At 38.1% G+C, this 24529-nt stretch overlaps 1 protein-coding gene across 4 annotated transcripts in view; it reads right to left on the reverse strand.

Moving 5' to 3' along the window:
• Positions 1-1458: 1458 nt before the first annotated feature.
• Positions 1459-24529, reverse strand: part of YLPM1 (YLP motif containing 1) — a 34486-nt gene continuing 11415 nt past the window's right edge. Inside the window, exons 5-21 of one of the 4 annotated variants that reach the window (XM_031064647.1) lie at positions 23474-24529; positions 21016-21121; positions 18189-18432; positions 16930-17022; positions 16390-16564; positions 16105-16250; positions 15570-15724; positions 14880-14942; positions 14468-14587; positions 13999-14175; positions 13698-13781; positions 13387-13470; positions 11813-11899; positions 8793-8844; positions 3879-4009; positions 2229-2408; positions 1459-1861 (exon numbers count right to left, since the gene is read on the reverse strand). The exon at positions 23474-24529 is cut by the window's right edge and continues 1137 nt beyond it. In XM_031064647.1, the coding sequence (XP_030920507.1) occupies positions 2262-2408; positions 3879-4009; positions 8793-8844; positions 11813-11899; positions 13387-13470; positions 13698-13781; positions 13999-14175; positions 14468-14587; positions 14880-14942; positions 15570-15724; positions 16105-16250; positions 16390-16564; positions 16930-17022; positions 18189-18432; positions 21016-21121; positions 23474-24529 (2920 nt within the window). In that variant the 3' untranslated portion in view covers positions 1459-1861; positions 2229-2261. Of the gene's footprint in view, positions 1862-2228; positions 2409-3878; positions 4010-8792; positions 8845-11812; positions 11900-13386; positions 13471-13697; positions 13782-13998; positions 14176-14467; positions 14588-14879; positions 14943-15569; positions 15758-16104; positions 16251-16389; positions 16565-16929; positions 17023-18188; positions 18433-21015; positions 21122-23473 lie in introns of all 4 variants that reach the window. The other 3 variants (XM_031064644.1, XR_004082667.1, XR_004082666.1) reach the window with 3 other exon arrangements.

Raw genomic sequence — 24529 nt, forward strand, 5'->3', positions numbered from 1 at the left:
GAAAAGGATCTGGTACAGTTGTATTACCAAAAATACAGACAAAATCACTATCAGTTCTTAAGAGTCAAGAAGCAGCATCAACTCATGGTGTGCCACAAGAACTCCAGTTTTGTTATGAAAAACTGAGTATAGACTGAAACCCATTTTACACATACCTGAGAGTAACTTCTCCAAAGTGAAGCTCACCTGACTTCCACAGCAATACACAGTACTCATTTCTTGTTAACTATTAGTTTTCTTTTGTCAACAATTCTCCATCACAATTCAAAGAGTACTTACTGAGCAATATTTTGAGAAGCATATATGCTATGTAAAGTAAGTGTACGCAGAAAATGTACATTTAATACCTTCTATTTTAAAAATGCTGCATTCAGGGAGCTCAATTTTCTTGTATTAAACATATTCGGGGCATAATACAGGTTCAGCTATTCCCCTTGTTTACTGAAGAACTTTTAATGATGCACCACAGAGAAGGCTAAGAAGCAGCCAATAAACCAAAACATAAGAATGGCAAACAAATCCATCTATTACAACCATGGTCTCCTTTAACAACCTAAACTACACCACCACACCAGAAAAGCTGATTTACCAACCTAGATGCAAAGCACAATGTAATCATTCAACAAAGAAGGAAAATTCAGGACTTAATTTTCTTTCCTCAGAAAGATCAGGAGAAAAATTCCATTCAATATTAAAACAGTGATTATTTTCAGATTTAAACATCTTTCCTGGTTATGACATCATAAATGCAAAGCATTTGCCTTGAAACCTGTGAGGACAAAAGAAAGTTTTCACCAGCAAACTTGATGCTCTGCAGCAGCGATATCCCAGCATCTATGAAGAATCTGTACCACTTTTAGTAGTGTGGACTGTTATTCACTCATCTTTTTTTTCAGCAAGCTTAACACATTTACCAAAGGAAAAGAAGGCTACAGCTTCTGGTCTTTGTCACTTCTTTTAATGATGTTTCTCTATGACTCAGTAGACTTATGAATGGAATTAAATACCCTGATAGGGATTAGTGTTGAATAAAGACATAAGAAGACCAAAACCAATTTTCTAGGCTGCCCCTCAGAAAACTCTGTAGCACCTGTTTTCATATTGAGCATGAAAGACAAGTTTTGCATACACTGCTACCTTGAACATTACAAAACCACCCAACAGAATTCATACTCACGTAGTAATGAAAATTTGACATAACCGAGAAACTAGGATCCAAACATAATGATATTCCTGCTTTCCAAGAACATGAACTCCTAAAGGCCAGCAAGACCTGGGGTCTTAATGGATCTGTCTATGAGAAGAAGAGCAGGTGAAAAACCTAGAAGACAGGACACATTCCAGAATATGAGCACAGTATGTCTTCCAGGTAAGGATGGTTCTGAGCACTAACATGTGAACACAGACCACATTCAAAACGTCAAACAAAAACCATACTACATGGTCCACCAAGAACACTGCGTTTATAGTGAAATTTATTGTTCTGCTTCCTAATACAATAAGCTACAAGGTACATACAGTATAAAACGAGAACATCCACAGAGCAAAGGTGATAAACATTCTGTGATGGTACAGTGGAGGTAACATCTGTCTAATCCTTCCACTTTATCCCACAAAGAGCAGCTAAAACTACTGACCCTCCCCCTCCCTCCCCTCCAAAAATATTAAAAAGTAAACTTTCTCTCTCACTTAGGAGTAGTGGGATTCAATGAGTTTTTTGAGGGCACTGCCAGTTATCTGCCAGTATCTCAAGAAAATTGCTGAAATTGAAGTAACAAAGAAAAACTGTGAAGGTGGGAGTGACATGACCCATGCAAGATGCTCATGACACCTTGGTTCACTTCTCTGCAGAGCAAATGGCCTGTAAAGAAAGGAAAAGTTTGTTATGTCATGTAAACCAGCAATTAACATGGTAGAATTAAGATATAATAAGCAACATCTGAACTCAACAGGACTAGTAGGCACACAGCTAAACTACTCTAAATGGAACCACACGCTTCCTGTAATAAGGCTGGGAGATCTGGGAGCTGAAAATCCTTCCCCCTTTATTGTCAGGTGCTGTACAGAAGGGTGCATGTTGACATAGGCACAGCTGACATCTACTATACAGAGTTTCAAATCAAATAACCTTGTCTGGGAGAACTCTAACAAGGGGTGAACTCAGCCTCAACTCTTGAAAAACATCAAGGCTATAAACATTAATGGAACTATGGAAGATGAATATTTACCTCAAAGGCACAAAAATCCACTTAACCACTTTTTCATATATACTTGGTGCGGTTGAGGGCTCTCTCAGCAAGGTGACCACTTTCATCTGTTATCTTCTCCCAGTCAGTCTGTCCAACAACAAAACCGATGGCCCTTTTCCTGTCAGCATCTTTTTTTTCTTCTAGATCTGCCCATCGCACCTATGGAGAACATCCTATCAGTACAATAATCTTCCAAGAAATCCTGCTATGAATCTAGGCTTTCCACTGCAAGTAAGAATACAAGAATACTAATTTCTACTCATTTTCCTTAGAACAGGTAAGTATTATTTTTTTTTCTGATAGGTAAAGAGGGAAATTATTTTTAACTGAACGGACCAGGAATGGACGGAGTAGACAAAAGCTATAGATGATAAGCCTTTTCCATTTCAGTGCTATAGTTCTGAGAGTTGAAGTGTAACCACTACAATTATTTCTCTATTCAAAAGCAACACTTTCTGCAGGAAGAATTATCCAAGACTGTTTTATTTACTGTTACTATTTATTATTATTTACTGTTTTATTTTTCTGGGAAATCTGTCTTTCAAATGCACAATGGAAACATCTACAAGATCCCTATGAAACTACAGAAAGACAGTGTTAAAGAGCAAGTCAGCCATGAATAAATGAATGAAGGACAGTTTTCTGCTCTATCTTCCATGATACATCTCTATTTAAAATTTTCCACTATTTCTTTACACTAAGTACCTTTCTCATACATATGCTATTTCCCCATCTTTACATCTCCTTATCTGCACTGCATCTCTTCGTGGTAACGCAGATCCCTTTAATTTATCCTGCTTAACATACACAGTGACACTCCCAAAACAAGACACCAATGGGAGGGAGAGCAACAGGAAGGAGGGAGGGAGAGGTGCAATGAAGAAGGGCTCCAGGCCAGAAACTCAGCTGAAACACACCATTGCAGGACAATAAAAAACAGTAAGTGAAAAGCTCTTCTCTGCACACTGATTAGTCTCACTCAAGCCCATGTGTTACTGGGGTACGTAGCCTTATCAGTTGTCTGCCAGCACCTCCCTATCCTAAGTCTACCTGAATTTCTCCTGACATTTCTACTGATAAGCAATGTCAGTTTTCTTCCACCATCATCTCCTCTGCTAGTGCCTTAAGTACCTCCATTTCTCTCAGACATACTGTCCAGTCCTATCAATTTTCTATTTGACATTACAGAGCAAAACAATACCCAAACACTGACAGTTAATTCAAATTACTGCTAGTGGCAAAAGCTGGTTTGGCAGAGAGGTTTCTGTTTGGCAGAGAGAAAAAAAAAAGCATTACCACCTTCTATTACATCTTTCATCTCCCCCTATGACTTTCCCCCTTTTTTCACAACAGAATTTAAACATGCAGCACTTGGTATTCAGACCATGTCATGCATAGTTAATCTGTATTATCTACAATTCCTAGCTCTGTTATAACTAATATGTTTACCTCTGGAAGACCCTATTTGCAGGCATAATTTCTTACAGAATCTAACAGAACAGCAAAATGAAAAGGGAGTCAATAAAATTCCCATATTCACAGACAATGAATGACTTGATATAAAGCTCTCTTTCACAGAGAGCGTTAAAGGGTTATATAAAGACAGTAAGTCATTTGAAAATTTATTACCCTTTTCTTTCCAGGTTCAGAAGCACGTGTATCATAGTCATCTGGAAGCTGCAGATAATCTTCTATTCTGCTGGCAATTGCTTCCCAGTCACGTTTTCTTTTAGTGCCAGTCCGCAAACCATCCAGCTTGTCTGAGAACAAACACAGAGCCTCAGCGTTAAGGAAGATTATTTTTTCTATTTTTCACACAAACAAGACGAGAGTGGAAAAGTTTTCAAAAGAACGAGCAGCAGAATTTGTACATCCAGCTTGTCTTGACAGGTGTAATGATGAGAGTTGAAATAAACTAAAGAAGACTCAACACAGTTTTCAAGTTTTATTGATCTTTCATGTTAATTGTGTGGCAGTAACACCCAGTTTTGTTTTCTATATGAGGGAGAAAAGGTTTGCTCTTCTGGATCTACATGGAGTCTGCCCTTACAGGTACAATATAGCCAACAATAGCTGGGAACCACAGATCCATCTTTCTGTATTTGAACACAATACTAAAGCTGTAGCATTTTTCCCAAATTTGGAGATCAATACTGTGTCAAACATGGCACACATGCAGTTTCAGGGAACAAGTGGCAATTATATAACTTAACGCATCAAAGACAAGCTTTTGAGATACTGTTTCTGCTAAACAAAACGCTCCTTGGAAAGTCTGATCCTCCCCTTTCTTTTTCTCTCCCCATAAGGCAAACCACTTAAAAAGTCTTCCAGGACTGGGAGAAAAACATCTCAGAATCTTTTCTTTCATGGTGTAAGAGGTCAGTCATGAATATTTGAACAGTACATTTGTCCAACAGTCCTCCTTTTCTTCTTTTTCTTATTGAACCGATACATGAGGAGAAACAATTCCGTTTCTAGGTTCTAAAATTTTGTTCCACTTTAGACACTTATTCTCAGCAAAGAAAACAACACCTTCTTGAAATTATATGGCAAACTGTCTTTGGAAAGGAGATGAAACATTCATTGTAAGATTATGAACAACAAAGCATGAAAAGGAAAACCGGCTCTACAAGTCAAAGGAAATTCTGTTACTCTGTCAATGTAAACTACCAATTTATAAGCCAACAATTCAAGTATGTGTAGAAGGAACACTAAGCTTGGCAATTACATTCATTAAACCATTACCAATGATGTTAGAAATACTGTTTCAGAAGTCATTGTTGTAATTAAATTCACCCACAAAAGGCCTCAGAAACAGACCAAATACAAGGCAGCATTATTTTCTGGATAGCAGAAGATGATATTCAAAGGTATGTACTTAAAGAAACTCAGTTCAGAGATGAGTTTTTTTACTTAATATGGGAGAGAGAAGAGTAACAATGGAGATAATGTGAGGGAATGGTACTGTAGACATGCTAGTATAATTTAAAGTCCATAAACTAATTAAGTTATTTCTCCCTCATATACCTCAAAACCTTTTAAAGACTCCACCTCTGCCCCATTTCCCTGGAACAGATACAGAACTTCTTCTAATAAAACACTGTAATCCCCCTGCTTCTTAAAATAGCCAACACTTAAGAAAAATGTTCAGAGTATTTGTATCTATTACATTATTTAGTTAAGGTTCTTCTTTTGCTCTAAGTTAAATCTGCCAAATTTGATACTCAATCTCCACAGAAAGGCAACACTCCCTCTAGAAGACAAAATTGATTTATACAATATTCCTCCGTTACTCCAGCTACATTCAACCAGTGTAGATCATTTGTGGCACTAATCATTTTCCAGAAAAAAATAACATTGAAAAGGAGATCAACAAACTCATTGAGGAGCATTTAGAAAGATGAAAAAGTGAAAATGGAGTTCTCTGTTGGCAAGTACCTGTAGACAGACATATTCTGTTGGAATGAAGCTATGATGCAAGCTCACCTCATTACCGATGTGAAAGTAAGTTAAGTCTCCCACCCCCTGCTGCACACCAAACAACTGAAAACATTGCCAAGAAATGTGTAATGCCCAAATGTCAATAGAGAGTTCAGAAGCTGATCTGAATATGCAGTTTCCATCTGTCCCTTTTTGTTACTGCTACACAGGATTTATTTTAAAAAGTTATGTCCTTCCATGTTTGAAGCTGGATTGCTTTTCCAGAGAGGTCTGCTTCCATCCATACTACTGCAGTTCAAGGTACATGTGTCATGCAGCAGACACTACACAAATGTCAAAAACCTGCCACAAAGGATTATTTCAGAATATTCTTTTCTGAAAATGAGATAAGGTGTCATTTTGTAACACTGGTGCTTGTGATTATTTATGGCTGACGATTACTTAGTGTTAAACTACTGAACATCATTTTGTCATTTCATGTTTAAAAACAACAAAGCAGAAGCATTTCTGAAAACCCACAAAACTTAAAAACTCACCTGTAAAATTTTTAAAGTAACATCTGAAAGCAACTAATTTAATCAGCTCCTTCAAAATCCAAATAAATCAATCAGTTAAATTTTGCCCTTCTTATACAAAAGCCACAAAGTTTTATGTAGAATCCCATTTGTATTCTAGAGCAAATTTTACAATGGTATCAAAATTTCAGGTACATCAGAGCCTGTTTCTCCATTCCTGCAAGTTTGTAGAACTTGCCACTAAGCCACACCTTGAAACAGAGCGTTGCACTAAACACTACAGTCAAATTTTAAAAATTAGAGTCCATTACTTTAAATTTCAACATAAGAAGCTTTGTGCACTAGGCACTGAGAAGACCCATGAACAGACTTTCAGAATGAAATTGTGGCTGTGCACAGCATATAAGGAAAGGATAAATCACACACATACTCAAGAGGAATATAAGAATAAAGTAAATCTGTGCTAAAGTGAGATCTCTGGGTCATATGTTCGGTGATTGTCACAAGTCAGTGTTTGCAGTTAGAACTCAAACTTTTCAGACATTTTCTGAGGTTTATTACAATCAGCAAGATCTTACTGTGCTCTCCTGTAAACAACATCTACTCAGAAAGAAAACAAAAAAGCAAAACAAGACTCAGAGCATAATTTTTGGAGTCTGAACTTATGTCATTCTGCAAACGCTCACCCTCTGGGACTAAAGCAATAAACCCAATGGGCAGGCCAGCTCCCAGGAAATAACTCAGTCTTGGAGTAACTAATGCACACCACAGCTTACATGCCTTTCCAGAAATAATTATAATTGATCATCTACAATGAAGCCTTATTGTGAACTAAACAGTAACTCTTACTCACAGACTGCAAGTGCTTCTAATGTACACCTTAAGCTAAATGTTGACTGTCCTGGCAGAGTAATTTTCCAAAGTAACTGCATTTTTTACATAGGAATGCCTGGCTTTTTTAAAATCTAAGTTCTGTCAGAATTTATTTTTAATCTATAGACTTAGATATATATGAAACTGAATCTAGAGGGTAGTTATAAAAGTAAAATTGTAAATGTGGATTTAATAGAAAGCCTTTCTCAGCACCTGGATCTGTCTTGCAGTATGCTAACATCCAGTTTGTTAATGAAGTTTGTCTGTTAAAGGATTATTTCAACAGCCTTTCAAGTAACTTACTTCAGCATAAAAGTGACTCTGCTGCTTGCTCCCCATTTTACATTTAAGTGGAGACCATATAAAAATCATGGTTTTTACATGATGGAGTTTTCATTATGGAAGGAAACGTAACACAGTTCTTAGCATGAACTTCAGAAATAATTTTACATTATTAAATAAATCATTGCTTTTAACAAAAATGCAGACCAATTCTAGCTTAAATGTCTAACTGCCTAGCTGTTTGGTATGCCAAAATCATGGAGTACAAGGTGCCTCTGCTTGTACTGCAGGTGCCACATCATCGATATAATTCACAACTATTTCTATGACTTAGAGCACAGCAGGAGAAGAGATGGTGTAGCTAAACCCTTAACAGCAAAAGGTGAAAGGCTGCTTTATGCAAACCAGACCTCCTAACTCTATTTCTATGGTGCAGTTGTGATTTTGGTCATTGGAAAGTTATGATGCACAGGGCTGTATCACACATGAAGAAGCAAACCACAAAATGTTAAGAAATGCTGTGTCCCATTTAGCTATTTGTGACTTATGGACATGATACAAATATAGCAGTTCTGAGCAGACTGCCTAGATAAAACCTTCATTTAGAACTTATACTGTTCAGTAAAAAAAAACCGCAACAAAACTGATCATAATGACCAGAAATCCCTTTCCATGAATAATCCTTTCACCATAGCTGTGTAGTGCATGCATTTCTGCCTGAAAGTTGCCTTTGACAGAATCCTAATATCAGCACTATGAGAACAAAAAAGTACAGCAAAAATTGTGCCCTTGTGCTCCTGGAAAGTCCATTTTACATACTACTAAGAAGAACTATATTGCTTTCCTGGAACTGCAAAGCATAATGAACTTTAAACTTTTCAATGCCTAAGATGCCGAAAAGATATACTGACACCTAATCATTTAGAACCAATTTCAAAGCATGCCACTACTTTGTCCTCACAGATGTTAATTTTGAAAAGTGAGAAGCATCTCCAATATAGTTCAGCTATGAGGCATGTCTCCAAGAATGCAAGAAGTTACTGATGACACTTAGGAAAAAAGGTACGCAATATGAAAAAGAGTACAGTGCGATGTGAGTTGACTCTTTGCTTATATAAAAATAATAAACACAGAAAGATGAAGATTATAAATACTGTTTTTTTCAAATTTGAAGACAAAGTACTTTCCTTGACCAGATGGAACAACAATTAGTGCATACATAAAACAGTGATGATTAGAAAGTAGTAAAATCTCCTGCCTCTGGCAGAAGATGAATTCCTGTTCTGTATAGACGCTTCTGCAGTTTCAGACACATGTATGAAATCAACGCATTTATTTGTCTTTGCAAGGAGGCACAGTAAAAACAAAAATTCAAGTCTTGCAAACAGCATTAGATACCAACTATAAGAAACAGGAAAAAATAAATACCCACCTAGCTTTGCCTCAGAAGTGTCCATCTCCCATTTGCTTTTCGGAATGTAACCCTAAATCATACACAGAAAGAAGCTCGGAGGATTAGAGAGAGACACACATGCATATCACTTTTGAACTGGAAACAGCATTACAATGGGAGTTTAAGGTCTTTTTTTTTTGTAAGGTACAATTCTCATTATCAGATGGAGACCAATTACTCGGTATTTCAGAACTTCTGCATCCACTTGCCATTCAGTGATTTCAGTAGCCCTTGCAAATCATTACATGAGTGCTGCTCTCTGCAAACACAGAACTCCAGAATGAGTCTGACAGACAGCAAACGCACACAAAAGTGTGCAGTTACTGTATTGTATTATTCCAGGTGGCAAAGTCACACAACTTTCAGGCATAAAGAATATTCAAAGCTTTACAAACACAAATGAAAAAGTTACCATAAGTTTTTATGAACACATTCCCAGATTTAGTACACACAAGCTTCACTTACTCCTTTTGAAGGGACATACTAAAGTAATGTATGAGTGGTTAATCCACAATTAAACATTTTTTTTTGTTTAAATGAGAGAATCTGCTGAGTCACTAGGATTTAAGTATTACTTTTCATTTTAAAATGGTACTCTTAGTGCAATGATTCTTATAAAACAATTTTGCCCTACAAATAATGTCACCATGTGTAATGATCTTTAGCCAGTTTATTCTTTGTAAATGAGCATAATGAAAATAAATTTGTCAAAAAAGTATTTATTTTAGTTAGCCTCTCTTTGTATTTTCTTTTTATATTCTTTGACAAGTAAATTGTTACTAAGCAACCCTCATTTCAGCTATTCAGTTTTGGTATAAAAGTAGTAATGTTCCTCTGCAACCACATAAAAAAGCTCAAGGCAGTGAATGGAAGCCCTCCAAGAGAATTTAATTATTTTTTAGAATGTTTTTTAATAGAGAGGGAAAAGAACTACTCTAGAAGATTTCAAGAAGAAAACAAACAATCCACAAATCAGTTTTATTACACTAACTTCTTTCCTGCTTTATTTATAGGTTGTTTCCACTGTGGTAAAAATATATGCATATTTGTTAATACTATGTGTTATTAAATTTGTGTATTCCAGTAAATTCCAGAGAGCCACACAGCATTTGATTATATTCAGCACTGCTCTTAAAAAAATCATTGAATGACCTTTTTCTATCAAACATGTATCAGTGAGTTAAGGTTTTCAGATCTCTGGATTTTCTTGGTTTTAATCAAATCTGTAATTAATGCAAACCAAAACAGTTTGTGCTGCAGTATCTCCTTGTAACAAATAAATAAACTTCAAGTATATACATATGTTTATACATTTAAACCAAGTTGCACTTTAAAGCTTGCTCAGAGAGTTTACACCACAGCTAAAAGCCTGCATTAAACAAAGTGATGTGGGATACACTGGTGAGAACACTAAGTTAAATGTATCAATAATTCATACCATCAAGCACAGAAAAGCAGGAATTCTCTGAATCCTCCAAACAATCCTACGGGAGTTGATAATAGCAAGAAGAGTGACTTTGATGGTGTGAAATGGCCTATTGTGTGCTGAATCTATACAATATCCTGGTCCTCAAATAGGATAAGCAGAGATTCAGACTTTATCCTTTGGTACAAGACAGTTGGATATTTCAAAGATATCTGCCAGATGGCAGGGGCTTCAGACCTCCCTTTTCTCACAGGATTAAATGCAGCAAAATGAATTGCATAACCCTTATCAAATGTTCTCAAAAGAGCAAGAGATAGTGAATACAGTGTCCTGTTCCACTTTCTGTCTTTCTCTGAGATTAGCCATCTGACTGAATTCAAGAGATTGCCCACAGCAGATAATGCTCTTTTTCATATCTTGTGCATCTGAATAGAACACATTCATATATGCAGATTACTTTTTGCTTTCTCTTTGTTTCAAAGAAAAGGCCTATTGTTATAAGTGCTGTACATTAGGACACTCCCCAGAACCCATAAACACACACATTACACACACAGAGTTATGCACAGATGTCTCAAAAGCTAAAGACAACTTTCTCTTTTAACTATAGCTCATGGAAATGGGACTAGCAGCCATATTCTTGTAAACATGGATGCATCTTTGAAATGTTCTAACCACACTTTATGCAGTCTCATATTCTGCGCCAAAGAATAATTTAGTAAAGAGAATAAATCAGTCATGTTGAAAAAAACAGATGTTTATTAGAATCCACTTTTCCTAAGCTTTTTAAAATTCTGATTTCAACTGCTTTCTGACCTGCCACTCCTGAGGAACAGTAAATTTCCGTCAAGGAAAAACACTTTGCTCAACTCAGACATTTTTGGTTACTTCCTGTTTATTGAACTTTAACTGCTTGGTTGTGGGCACCAAGATTTGAGACATTCAACTCATCAAGCATGGACCAGTTGCAGCTCCAACACATACCAAGAAGTTACAGCAGGAAGCCTTTCGTAGCCTTTTAAATACATACCTAAAAAAGCCAGCCCTCAGGGCAATTCTGTAACCTTTATTTATCCAAGAGACCTAATGCCTCACCTTGGAAATACCACCTGACAAACAAAGTTAGTCAACCGTGGCAGAAAAAGCAGTCTTCATAACTGTTATCACATACTGTGACAGTTGAGGAGAGTTCTTTAGACACGTGAAAGGAAATAAGCTAAATTAATCTCTGCCCATTGTTCCCATCCCTCCACTTTGTGTCATTTTTAGATTATCTGGAAGACAGCACTATTATGTACTGCACTTTAAAATATCTCCATGAGGCATGTTACCATGCTCCATAGAGAATACTGTTTGTAGCACATACTCACATATTCTTAGAAATAAATTAAGAAGAAATAATAGGATTTATCATTAGAGTTCTCCTAGAAATGTTTAAGTAAAAAACTGCTAGAAACATGTGTGTTAAGATTGCACTGCTAAGAACGGCAATGGGTTGGCATTTGTAAGACTGAGATTCTCTTTCAGACACATTAATGAACAATTTGTTAGGGATGGCTGATGTGTCTCCTACCAGTTCACTTTCTTCTTCCTCTGCTGTGTCCTTCTTTGCTTCTTCTTTCTGGTCTTCAATATTTGCATCAAAATCCTCCATCTCCACCTGTTCCAAAGCACATGCACAGACTTACAAGGCACTGTCTGGATTTTAATTATTTTCTTTTTAACAGAATAAGTAGAAATGTCCAAATTCAAATAGAAAAGAAAGGATTCATCTTTGAAAGTATGATGATGCAATATATATGAATCCTGTATCCATTCTGGCTTTCCTAAGAAGCATGTTCTCTTCTAGAAATAGAGCAACAAAAAATATTCTTTACAAAGATTTTCTGGGAAAAAGCAAAACTTGTTCATTCCTTCCTTCACATGCATTCCTTGTGTTACCACTATCTCTAACAGCAAGATACTTCTCTTGCTTCCCACACAATCACATTTCAAAACTTGCAATCTCAGAAAAAAAGTTCTTAAACTTGCCATTTATATATACCTGTAATGGCTGTCTCTGCATAGAACATCTCTACTGAGCCTTTATCTTTTATGGTTTTTTTAAATCACAGTAAAGAACAATAGTAACCACAGAATTCAGCATAACAATAGAAGAATGAAGACATAACATCTAACTCTGCTCATCTAATGCAATACTTTCTGGGCTCCACAGCTGTACTGGGGACCCATGCATATACTCTGGAATACATAAAACTCCCCAAGTCTGTACAGTCCTTCACATAATTTGCAAAACCTTGTAAATCCTAATCTGCCGTTCTCTGAGCCTACTTTATTGTAGAACCTTTTGCTGTCCTCTTTAAGATTACTATTTTCCAGTACAAAGAATTTGGAGATGCAATAATAACTTGCTAACATTGTGACAACCTGCAAAGACCCTCTGTCTACCTCAGCAGTTCATCAGTTTCTATGGCTGTGTCAAGACCTATTCTGACAGCAACAAGCTATGGTTCATTCACAAAGACCACACAACTAAAACACTAATTTATGCCCACAGCTCCTGACAAAACTGCTAAAGAAGAATGCAACAATACAGTAAGCTGACACACCAAAGAAGCATGTCATGGCAAACTGCAAATGAAGTGAAAAGGCAATTATACCCTTCTACTACATGTTATTTATTTCTTCATTCTCTGTTAAACATCTGTATTTTCTTCATTCTCTGTTAAATGTTTGTATTTCTCAAAACAAGGACCGAGTTTCAAATTTGTTTATTTCCTTATCTTAGTTTCTCCAACTACTTTCTCAAAATGTGATCTAAATAATTCAGTAACCTGTAAAAAGTGCTGAGCTTCATCTAAGAGTGCAAAGATTCCCTTTAATCTCCTTAATTGGTATTCAACAGTTGCTAAGAGCAATATGACTTCAACTCTTGCTCAAAGATGCCCAAGTCTGAGCTTCAAAAAGGTGATAATAGGTAAAAATGTACATTCATGTTTGGGGTAATTCATAATAAAAAAATACACTTTCCTGACAGGGATTTTGGCTTTCTAAAGTGCCCTGCTGTGATCACATCTTTGTCTGCTTCATTTTCAGTACAGTGACATTGACCTAATCTGCAGTTTTAACAAGCACAGAGATTCTCACCTCTTCAATAGCAGCATCCTGCAGCAGAGAACGAATGTCCAGGCGCATCATGTGGCGTGGTGCTGCCTCCCAGTGATCAGACATCTAATAAAACACACAAAAATGAAGCACCTCTAAAAATCTAACAGATTCATTGGAAAATTTGGTTCTTGATTGCTAACAGGATGTATGTGTACTTCAGAAATATTAATCAATCCCATGAAATAACTACCAGCATTTCTTAGAGGAAAAGTATAAGCATTATGTAGTTTATAGTTGTCAAACAGCAGCAGCCCCAAAAGCACAGTATGACTCCAGATGTATATAGTTACCCTGCTGATATCCTTTAGCTTGCGCCCATGAATATTCCTCTTGGAACATGTCTGGTTATCTGCACTCATTTCAGCTAAGTACACCTAGAAAGAAAAAGACTATTAAATATTGTAAACCAATTTTTAGAGCTCTTTTTCTACCTTGTGATACACTTTGCAGTTATACACTTTAAGAAAGGTCAATTTGTAACTGTAAACCACAGCATTTTTCCTGAATGTGGGAGACTTTTCCATTCAAAAGTTTAGAAACATCAGCATATGGCTGTCAGCAGCAAGTTCAAATGCTATTTAGGTCCATTACCTCAAACCCCTTTGTTTTTGCAGCACTCCAAAACTGTTCAAAGTGTCGCACTCTGTCATTGATAGCATCAAGGATAATGAAGGGAAAGAAGCCGTCGTCCAAGGTCTTTTTGAAAGTTTTAAACATGCTGGTACGGTAGGTCTCCTCCATATCAGCCTCATATTCGTACTCCATCACCTTTACCAAGGACAAAAGCATTAAGAAAGAGGACATCTATAAAATGGCTAATATTCAACACCTCAATGGCATGACCACAAAGTACACTGGTGTAGGAAAAACACCTTTCAGTTCAGTTTTTAAGAATTTGCTTATACCACCCTAATATAACCTGAAGTTATATTGGCTTGTTCTGAAAAACAGCCCAGAGACCTCTGCACTCTTCCCACCCCACAGACTGGAATTCTGATTGCCACTGTTTTTCCAGAATGTCTTGTTTCTTTGTCAAGAAAAACAACAGAATTAAGACTACCTTCTTTTTAACTTTTTTCCCTGTATCTGGGTCTCTCTCCTCTTTCTCCACTTCAGTGATAAAGTAGTCATCCAGGCTGAGCACTCTTGGTGCAGGTCCTCCACATTCTACTTCCTTATCCTGGGAAGAAAGCAAAAAGAAAGCATATACCTTTGCTTTAAAAATTCCATTCTGCTACACTTCAAAATACTTCAAAATACTTTTAGTCAACAGTAGTTCCCTGCTCAATAGTAAAAACAAGAAGAGAGTAGTATCCCTCCTGCTTGCTAATACTGGTGGAGATTCACATAGCACATGAAGACATGGAACATGAAATAACAAGACTTGAATTCTAGGCAAACAGAAAGCAAACAGTAGAGGAAGCACATGTAAAAGACAAGCAACACTACACAGTGAGTGCCTATTTACATACCCTGATGAGTTTTGCTACATGTGTCTTTCCACTGCCAGGTAACCCTCTCATGATGATCACAATCTGAAACAAAGATCATGTAAGCAGATATGATACTGTACTACATTTAACAGACTCTTTTTTGCAAATATTTTCTTCTGGAGAATTATGTGCTGTGGGCTCACACTTTTGCACATCATCAAGCACTCACTGTCTGTTTTAGAAACCAGGCTGTGAGAAATGGTAGTAGTTCCACATAATCCAGTTTTCTATGTTAATCACCTCAGCAGTTTAGCTGCATGCTATAGATCTGGTTCAGTTTCACTAACTTCTTTCATTCAGCTGAATGAAAACTTACCTAAATATTTTTACCTAAATTGTGTTCTTTCTTATATAATATGGCGCATTGCCAATCTCTAGGTAAAGACGAGTCTTTCCCCGATACATCAAAACCCAAAGTGAAGACCTCAGAAGAGGCCAAAACACCTTAATATTACACACTAATTTGCTTTGAGCATTCCAATGAAGTTTACCCCTCCTGTGGACTCCTAATTGCTATGCTACAACACTCCAGGCATTTGCAAAGGAACCAAGGTAACTTCCAGAGTTTCCTCAAATGTACACTTGTTCCCAACATATTGCATCCACCAGCATTTTATCTGAATATAGACCTTGTTCAAACCAAATGTTGCTTTCAGAATGTACACTCACCCTCTCTGGCCTGCTATCCCGTCCTGGTGGCTTTAAAATATCATCTACATTTTTAGATTCTGGCTTCCTTTCTACTCGTGGAGCTGGTGGTGGCTGACGAGGCATTGATGGAGCAGAAATAGGAATCCTTTCCTCAGGGTAATTTCTACGATCACCTTCAAATTCCAGTGTTTGGACAGAAGAATTTTCTTAGTTCAGTAAAATAAAAAATTAAGATGTTCTGAGCTGATTTAAACAGACCTTCATTATTTTAAGTTAAATTCACAGATATGTCCTCATAAATAATTAAAATTTCTAATCTTAAACCTATTGCAATCAAAGACAGTTTTTAGCAGAGTATATAACAGTTTCATTTATAATCTCAACACCAGTGAGAAACAAAACTAAATACCACCACCTAAAAAGATTTTCCTGAATTATATATTTTGAACAAACAAATACTGCAAGTCAATCTTCTACCAATTAATCTTCACCTCTGCAAGACCACTATTTTTTTATAATATTCTAGCAAGACTTTAAGATAGAGAAACTGTACCTCCAAACATGGGAGGCCCATGATCATATGCTGGACGATCTGTCTTTCGTTCATATGGTGGCCTGTCAAAACCACCTCGCCTGGAGGATGGATGGTCTTTCTTGTCACGGTAAGACTGAGTCCTTGAAGGCGTGGTAGGAAGAACCCTGCCAAGAAAGTGTTTTGTGAATTTCCACTGTGGATTCCAGAGTGAAAGGAACATGTACCTCACAGGCAAAACAGACAGCCTGATATACAACACAGCCTCAAGTGTATTGATGTCCATAGTGTTCCAAAACCATGTACCTGTCGTCTCGGGGATGCCGCTCCTTGTCAAACCTCTCTCGTTCGTAGTCCACAGAGCCTCGGTCTCTGTGCAATTCCCGCTCCCTCTTGAAATCCCGATGATCTGTGCTGGAACTACCCTGACGCTCAAAATAAGGCTCACGATCTCTTTCTCTATTGTAGCGACCTGGATGCTCTGAAGGGAGAAACCCAGAGAAATCCAAACTACTGTTTTGGAAAAAGAAGGCAACAGGTAAGAGTGCAAGAAAAGTATATGGTATGCGAGCTAGGATGCACTTTATCAGACACTCTTTTCCAAACTATGCAACAGACAAACTGTGCAGTCCTACTTAAAGCTACAAAACTGAATTTTTAAAGTGGCTAGGTTATTGACTGCAGTACTCCTCTTGAAAATATAAACTGTTATTCCTATGGACCTCTGATGAAAATAAAGTGGTTGTAGCTTAAACAAGAGTTACTCAGTTTGAACAAGCTTTTAGCATCTTACAACTTTTCTTAAGAGCTAACTAACTCTTTGAAAGCTAGCCAAGCACCTCCTACCTTTTTGAAATGTTTGCCTGTCCGGTAGAGGTTCTGGACGAAGGGTTATCCTTTCCCCATATGGAATCTGTTCCACTTTACTCGTGGTTATATCTGGTTGAAAATAAACAAAAGAATCCTAAGGTTTTAAAACACATGCTTGTATTTTCTTTCCTCTTCTTGAAAAGTAATTAGTCAATGGCATTAAAAGTGACTAGAACAAAGTACCATAATTTCTTTTAATGGAAAATGCAAAAAGAGCTTTACATAAATAAACAGCACCATGGTTTTTAAAGGATGAAGTGGGTTTGTGTGTGTGTATGTAAACCACTCATCTTAACAATGGGACTTCTGCCTTTTCAGGTGAGTTCATGCAGTGTCAGAAAATTCTAAACATTAAAATGCTCTGTAAGTTTTAATAACTCACAAGAGTTACTGTAATGTCAAGAATAGTATCTGAAAGTCTCACAACAATGACATTTTTTCAAACAGCTTTTAGTAAAACATCTACTTAATGGAACAGATACAGCTTCTGGTCCTGTTATGGTACTTCAGAGAGAGAAAAAACAGTCTTTAAATGACAACGCACAATTTAAGAACTTCTTTATGACATGAGTTCACTCCTGTTAAAGGAGGGAGATCAATTCTATTAAAAACTAGTGTTGAATTTTAGCTTTGGTAAGTTCAGTAGTAAAAAGCAGAGCCCTCCACTATTTATACTTATGTGTTAAACAACTGTATAGGGTGCATGCCCTTCAGAACCAGACTCTGTTTCCCCCTCTGGCTAGAGGGTACCTCACACCCATTATGCAGTATATAAATAATGCAAACACCAGCCACATTCTGTTTTAAATCACTAGTCACACCTAAGAACTCTAACCATCCAAAGTACCTTCTAGTCCAGTTATTTCCATACTCACCTACAAAGGGATTAAGGGAAAGTAACACTATGAACCTAAATACAGCACATAATTTTGTACTTATTAGAAACACCCATGGCTGTACACCATTCATGGAATAGTAGCCATGGAAAATACACTGTTCATCAATGTGAAATAGTTCTTTTTAAAAGCATCAAGAAAAACACTAAACTCAGAGTCATAACTGGTTAAAGGTTAGAGACTCCTTATAACTGATCAGCATTACATCATTAATGCACATAAGCCTACACATCAACTGCAGAATGCGCATACTTTGCATGGCACACTCCGTTAAAAAACAAAAAGGTCAGGAGGACTAACTAGCTCTTTGATACATATCAAATGCACTGTGATACCCACCTCGCCCGTGGCCATAATCCACCGTTTGCTGAATGATGGGTGCTTTGGGAACTGCTGGAATAACCGGAGAAAGGGACACTGGTACAGCTGATGGAATGGAAGTGTGGACAGCAGGCACCTTCACAGGCGAGGAGACAGGGGGAGGCATCATGGACTCCTGCTTACACAACTCGTACTCCATATTGGCACCTTTATCCTCATTTGTGTCCCACAGTCCGTGGAAAGAGTCCTCATCCCAGCGTTCCTGTTCCACAGCAGAAGGTAATGGTTTTAAAGACTGACCATGACTTGGGGTTGTAGTTGGAGTAGAAACTGGAGCGTGTGGCCTTGTCATAGATGTAGTAGGCCATGCCAGTGGGGCACTTGGTCTTGTCACAGGGGTGGGCTGTCTGAACAACACGGGAGGCTTTATAATAACAGCAGGAGAAGGTTTAATAGCTTGGGCTTCTACTGGTGCCTCTGAAGATAGCTGAGAAGAGACCTAGATGCAGAAAGCACTTTTAATGTAGATCTGCAAACTAACCTTCTCTCTTCCTCAGTATGTGCAATGGCAATTGGCAGTCAAACCATACACATTTTCTAGTACCTCCACCAACGTGCTACAGGTAGGAGGACTATTTTTGAAAACTAGTGGCCTGATTTAATTTTGCGTTTGCTCACTATGTGAGGGCTTAAACACTACTGATTTTCTTTAAAATAACCTTACCAATTTTAGCTCCAGTAGGCCTATTTCAGTTCAAAAGTGCCTACTGTTTATTTCCAAAGCCTCCTGCTGTCTGCAAAGATTCATGCTGTCTGTGTGAAGGCTGAAAATCTGAAAGTAGGGCAGCTTGGTAAGATGCAAAAGGATTGTTAAGGCCAGTTTCTTTGTGGAAACCACTGGAAAAATTCAGAGAGCAGAAATACCTGGAAAAACCTTAATAAAATAAATATCAGAAGAACAAAAGAAATTGAAAGGTCTTGCCCAGTCGAAAACCAAACCAAACCAAATCCTTCATGAACCAAACATCCACAAGAAACCCCACACATTACAAGACTTTTCAGCATCAGAGCAGATGCCAAGTTACAGGCAGCCTTATTAGCAACATACACCAAAAATTGCAGGACGGTTATAGATACAAAGCTGAGCTCTCTAATAATAACTCAAAGTCATGGCAGAAATATCTGGAAGGAAGAATTCCAAGAAAGACAAAAGTTGTTTGAAAACTTCTAGGCAGACAAGTGAAGTAGTCTGAGATACAAAATATCAAAGTAGAGTAAAGTAACTTCCTAAAGGCATCAACATATCTGCAGCTCTTGGTAGCAAACCAGCTCCATTATTTTACTTTACAAACACTGTAAACAAGGAAGAGGTCACCTAAGCAAAAAGAAAACTTGCAATGCCTCATTCACTGCATAACACTTCCCTGGACGGAGGGACAAAAAAAGGTTGGTCTGGCTAAATGTCAGAGCCAGAAGACCTTATGGCTAAATTTATTGGTGTGAGTAACTTTGGGGTTAAGATGTGATGAAGAACAAAGACGGTGCATCAACTCAGATGTCTCCTCCAATACACATTTAACAAAACTGTTTACTCATTCTAGGAAGGATTGATAAACCTGAGTTAGCATGACTGCAGAAGTTCAGTTGATTTCTGAATTATCAAAAAACCCAAATAAGTATCTGAGAACAGTTCCCAGAACTGCACAGGAAATTAAGCAGTAGAGGAGTAGTTGCATCACAACAGGATGGAGGTACACAAACATGAGTTTCCAGGCACTTCATGATATTCTAGAAGGTAATAAAAACTCTCAATAAAAACAGCAAACAGAAGGCGAATGCCCATGCTACATTGAAATATCTCAATTTCTGATGGATGTATCTTCAAGTTTTCCCAACTTCAAAGAGGAGATAGTTCCTGAAGCAGGAAAAGCAGTGCAAATTGAAAGAACTTAAGCAAAGAAAAACAGGGTCTTCTTGTGAACCTTATATCCCTGTTTTGGGAGAGCTCGCCTCTTTTTGCACATTATCCTACAGCAATCTAGACTGTTTTATGTGCAACCATCCCTGATGGGTCATACTCAGAAGACATGGTGGACTTGTAGGTGTAGAAGAAGGGATTACAAGGGTCCTCGCCCCTGATAAGTCACAGTTGTACTAATGACCAAAGAAGAATAGCCTTGCCTTTAATGGGCTCTGACTAATAAAGGTAAGTGTGATAGAAGGGATTGGTTGGCCAGTCAGGGAGAGCCTTGAGGAAGAGGACCTTGAGGAGGTAGAGGAGGCCTGAGGAAGAAGAAATTATCCAGAGAGACACAAAGAAGAACAAAACAAGGAAGAGAGTTGCTGCTGCAAAAGATCTGCTGCGAGGTCAGTCTGGGTCTGATAAGAGTTAGAGCCTGCTGTCGGAGCCTGCAGTCACAGCTGAGCTAGGTAAAATCCTGCAGTCAGAGGCAGCAAGGAAATACCTGCAGTCCTATTCCAGCAGGAAATAGCCAGCAGTCAGTCTGTCAGAGAAGCCAAGAGAGGAGTTTGCTGTAGTCAGAGTCAGGATGGCTAAACTGTAAAGAAGAATAAACCAGGACCCTTTTCACATTTTAAATGAGAGTCTGTGTCTTGGCTCATTTCCACCCCTAACTAGAGGTCTGCTGCAACAGACTGAGCAGAAAATGCTTTAGAAAATTTAAAGAAATGAGGAAGTTGTTTTGCCTCAACAGAAGATAGCTAAGGTGTAAGGATTGCTGGGGAAGCACTCCAGAGAGAAATTTGACCATCAGTGTGTAGAACTGGTTCAATATACATAAACAGTAATTGCTACCAACATGTTATCAGTGTAAGATGAATTTACCTGAAAGGCACCTGGCCTTGTGCTTGTGTTCTGTGGTCTTGGAGAGTCTTGGGTGGAAATGTCAGGTTTGAACTCCTTCAACTTCTGTAGCTGTTCTTTTTGCTCCCTGCACATGCATCATAAGAAAGTGTTATCAGTCTATAGTTTAAATGAAAAACTAAAGAAATCAATGCTCATAGTGAGAACACATATTACACTAGCATCAGAGACAAAGCCAAAAGAAGAAAAGGACACAGCAGGCTTTATATGGGCATTGCTGTGATTCAGAAATCCCTGTTTCACATCCACCTAACCATGGAAGCATTTAGTGTATTAGCTGCATGCTTTTTGATCACAATTCTATTAAGACATGTAGTTATGCTTTTGTGCTTTGCCAGAATCACTCCATTTGAACAGTAAAGAGAAAAGCTGGATTTTTGGTTTCTGTCAACACCTTCTGCAAGGAAGAAACCCCTTGGAAACACATACCTAAGTGCTCTCAGTTACTTGCTCTGGTTCACACGGTAACAGGATTGAGGCCAACAAAGCACAAGAGATTCCAATACATAAAAAACCAAACGATGAGTCTAACTTTTGCTTCTTTGGTTTATATATCAAAATGCTATTTAATACACAACCAATACATAGTCTATAGAGCAGAGACCCGGTTCAGCTGTGAGTACTACAATCACTGGATTACAAAGTTCTAGTGAATATTATTTTCTTGCCCTTCAGTTTTTGTTAGCATTTTTTGATCCAGGCTTTTCAATCGCTAATAACTCTGTGTATTGAAGCAGTCTCTTAAATGACAACTAGGGATGGGATCCCTCTGTAACCAGACGTAACAGAAACCACACTAACCAGTAATGCACCAGTTCAGTGTTCAGCAGAAGGGGAACTTGGCTCAAAGAAAAGAATCCTCAGCGTTTTGTAAATACAAAAGAGTAAACTGAGCACTACACTGGATCACAAATACAGAACAGGCTGCAGCTGAGACCATGCTGTTTTACACACAATAAAAGCAAAGCCAGATGAAGGCTTTAGTTTTGGAGATGAAAGCAGTTATGTACCACACTACTGGTATAACTCTTGGCTCAAAAAATCCCCATAAAAATTAATAAGTAATCTCCATAAAGTTGTCCCTACTGTTCAGACTTAAATCATCTGCCCATAAGAACCTAATGAGAAGTACTAGTGTAACTAATTTGAAGATTACTCTCATATTCTATTAAAAATCAGTATCATGTTTATATTTCCCTTTTTTACTGGCTTTGAAAGATGCATATGTAACTACTTTTTACATAAAACATTTTAGTGACTATGTTTAAATTATTTAAGCCCTAACAAATTTCTCTCATAGTGATTCTCAAACTGTGTTCCTTAGCCTAAGTGACTGGCTTGCAGCTAGCCACAATAAACAGCAAAACATATGCTGGGCAACTGAGGCAACGGGAAAGTCAGGAAGCTGAAAATAATGTTACTCCAAACTTTAAGCAAAAACTACTTTATAACACAGACTTCACAGTTAATAACACCATTGAATTAATCTAATTGCAGTAAATTACTAAATTATTCAGAATAAAAGTTCTTCCTTTTAAAAAATTTATTTTTCTTGCATTTTGGCATGCATCTAAGACCTTCTATATGGGACAGGTGCTCAGCAGTCTTACAAATCTGAAAACAAAACAGTCTGAAGAAAAGTGCAAAACATCTCTATCATGAAATGGATTGGGTTGGAAGGGACTTCAAAAATCATCTAGTTCCAGCCTTCCTTTCACTAGATTAGGTTGTTGAAAGCCTCATACAGCCCCATCTCTCCTATTACTAATTTCATAATAAACACTCATTACAGCCTTAGGAAGTCTAGTACTGCTTTCTAAAAATGCAGTCTTGATAAACTCTTGCATTCATATCTTCCTGTTATATCACTACTTTTATGCTGATTCCCAGAACTTAAGATCAACTGAATTTGAGAAAATTGTTCACTGACAATATTTGCTTTCAAATGAGGAGGCTCTGTAAAAAAACAAACAAACGAACAAAACCCCACCTATGTTTTAACTTAAAGTGAGCAATATAAAAAAAATAGGTCTTAAGAACTACGTTAATGTAGGTCTTGAGGGGTAAGTACTAAAAAGCAATTATCACTAAGCTCATCTGATACCACCAAAAATACTGAAAAGCAATTATCCACAAGTTTATTTGAGGATAACAAAAAGATTGGTCAGATGATGGGACAGATCTCTTCCTGGAAAGTAACATACATGGAGCACCATATTCACAGGAAAAGGGACAATCATCTATTTAAGAAAGAAAGTCCATCTACAAAAACTGTGGTAAAGGTACTTCAAATAACTTCTTCCACATGAGCTCCTACTATTATGCTGCAGGTAAAAGAAATGAAGCCATTACTGTGTTGACTCAAACGGATCCCACACAATGCGATTCCTATTAAAAATCACAGAACCAGGCAACTCACCGAAGCATTTTGAGCTCCTGGGCAGCCTTCAGAATTATCTCATGCTGTCTTTGGCTTAGGACCATCACTCCTCCCAAGGACTGGTCAGAGTCCAGGTTTGAATCTGCTCCCAGCATATCAGAGGAATGTGAAGGGGGAGGAAGGGATGTATCTGAGTGGTCATCCAGAGACCTCAGTCTCTCTCCATCATCTGGATACCACCTATCTGACAAGCGTTCCCTCTCCCAGTCAGTCCTTTCGGGAAGGTAGTCTTGCTTCTCCCGCCACGTGTCGTATCTCTCCGGATATTCTCGAATCCTAAGCTCGCCTCTGTCTCGGAGATCTCTGTCATAATGATCTCTGTTCCTATCGTCCCTCCACCTATCCTCACGATACCTGTCTAGAGGTGGAAGGGGTGGTAATGGTGGTAGAGGGGGGATATCCAGGTCACGATTCCCCATTTCTCTGTCATCCATAGGTCTCGTGTCCCAGTCTCTATCCCATTCTTTGTCTAAATCTTGATCATAAATATCTGAGGATCTTCCAGTTCTATCTAGATCTCTCTCCAGTTCCCTTTCTCTTGGCCTTTTCCAGTCATCCCACCACGAATCTCGTCTGTCGTGATCAGATGATAAAGGAGGTAGTGGTGGTAGGGGAGACAAGGGAGGCAGTGAATGGTGGGATTGCAACCTGTCATCTCTGTCATACACATGTACAGAATCATCCTGATAATCAGAGTTGTGATCTCTCCAGTATTGTTCTCTTTCCCACTCATCTAACTGCTCATGCTCCAAAGATGGGTCATCTTGACTATCTAAAGGAAATTCCTCCTGCATTGTATCATCTTCATGACCCCAAGAACCCCTGAATGTTTCATCTCGATGGTACGGAGGCAATTTGTCAGGGTCATCTCCTAGGTGAATGGGTTTACCCATACTGCCTGTTTCAGATCTTCCTGCTTCCCTCTCATGGCTATCTCCCCTTCTGATGGGACACCTCTCCCGGCTACCTGCCCGCCTGCCCAGATCCCTCTCCCGGCTACCTGCCCGCCTGATGGGGACCCTCTCCCGGCTACCT

Source organism: Geospiza fortis, unplaced genomic scaffold (genome assembly GCF_000277835.1).
Source record: "Geospiza fortis unplaced genomic scaffold, GeoFor_1.0 scaffold54, whole genome shotgun sequence".
NCBI classification, from domain to species: Eukaryota; Metazoa; Chordata; class Aves; order Passeriformes; family Thraupidae; genus Geospiza; species Geospiza fortis.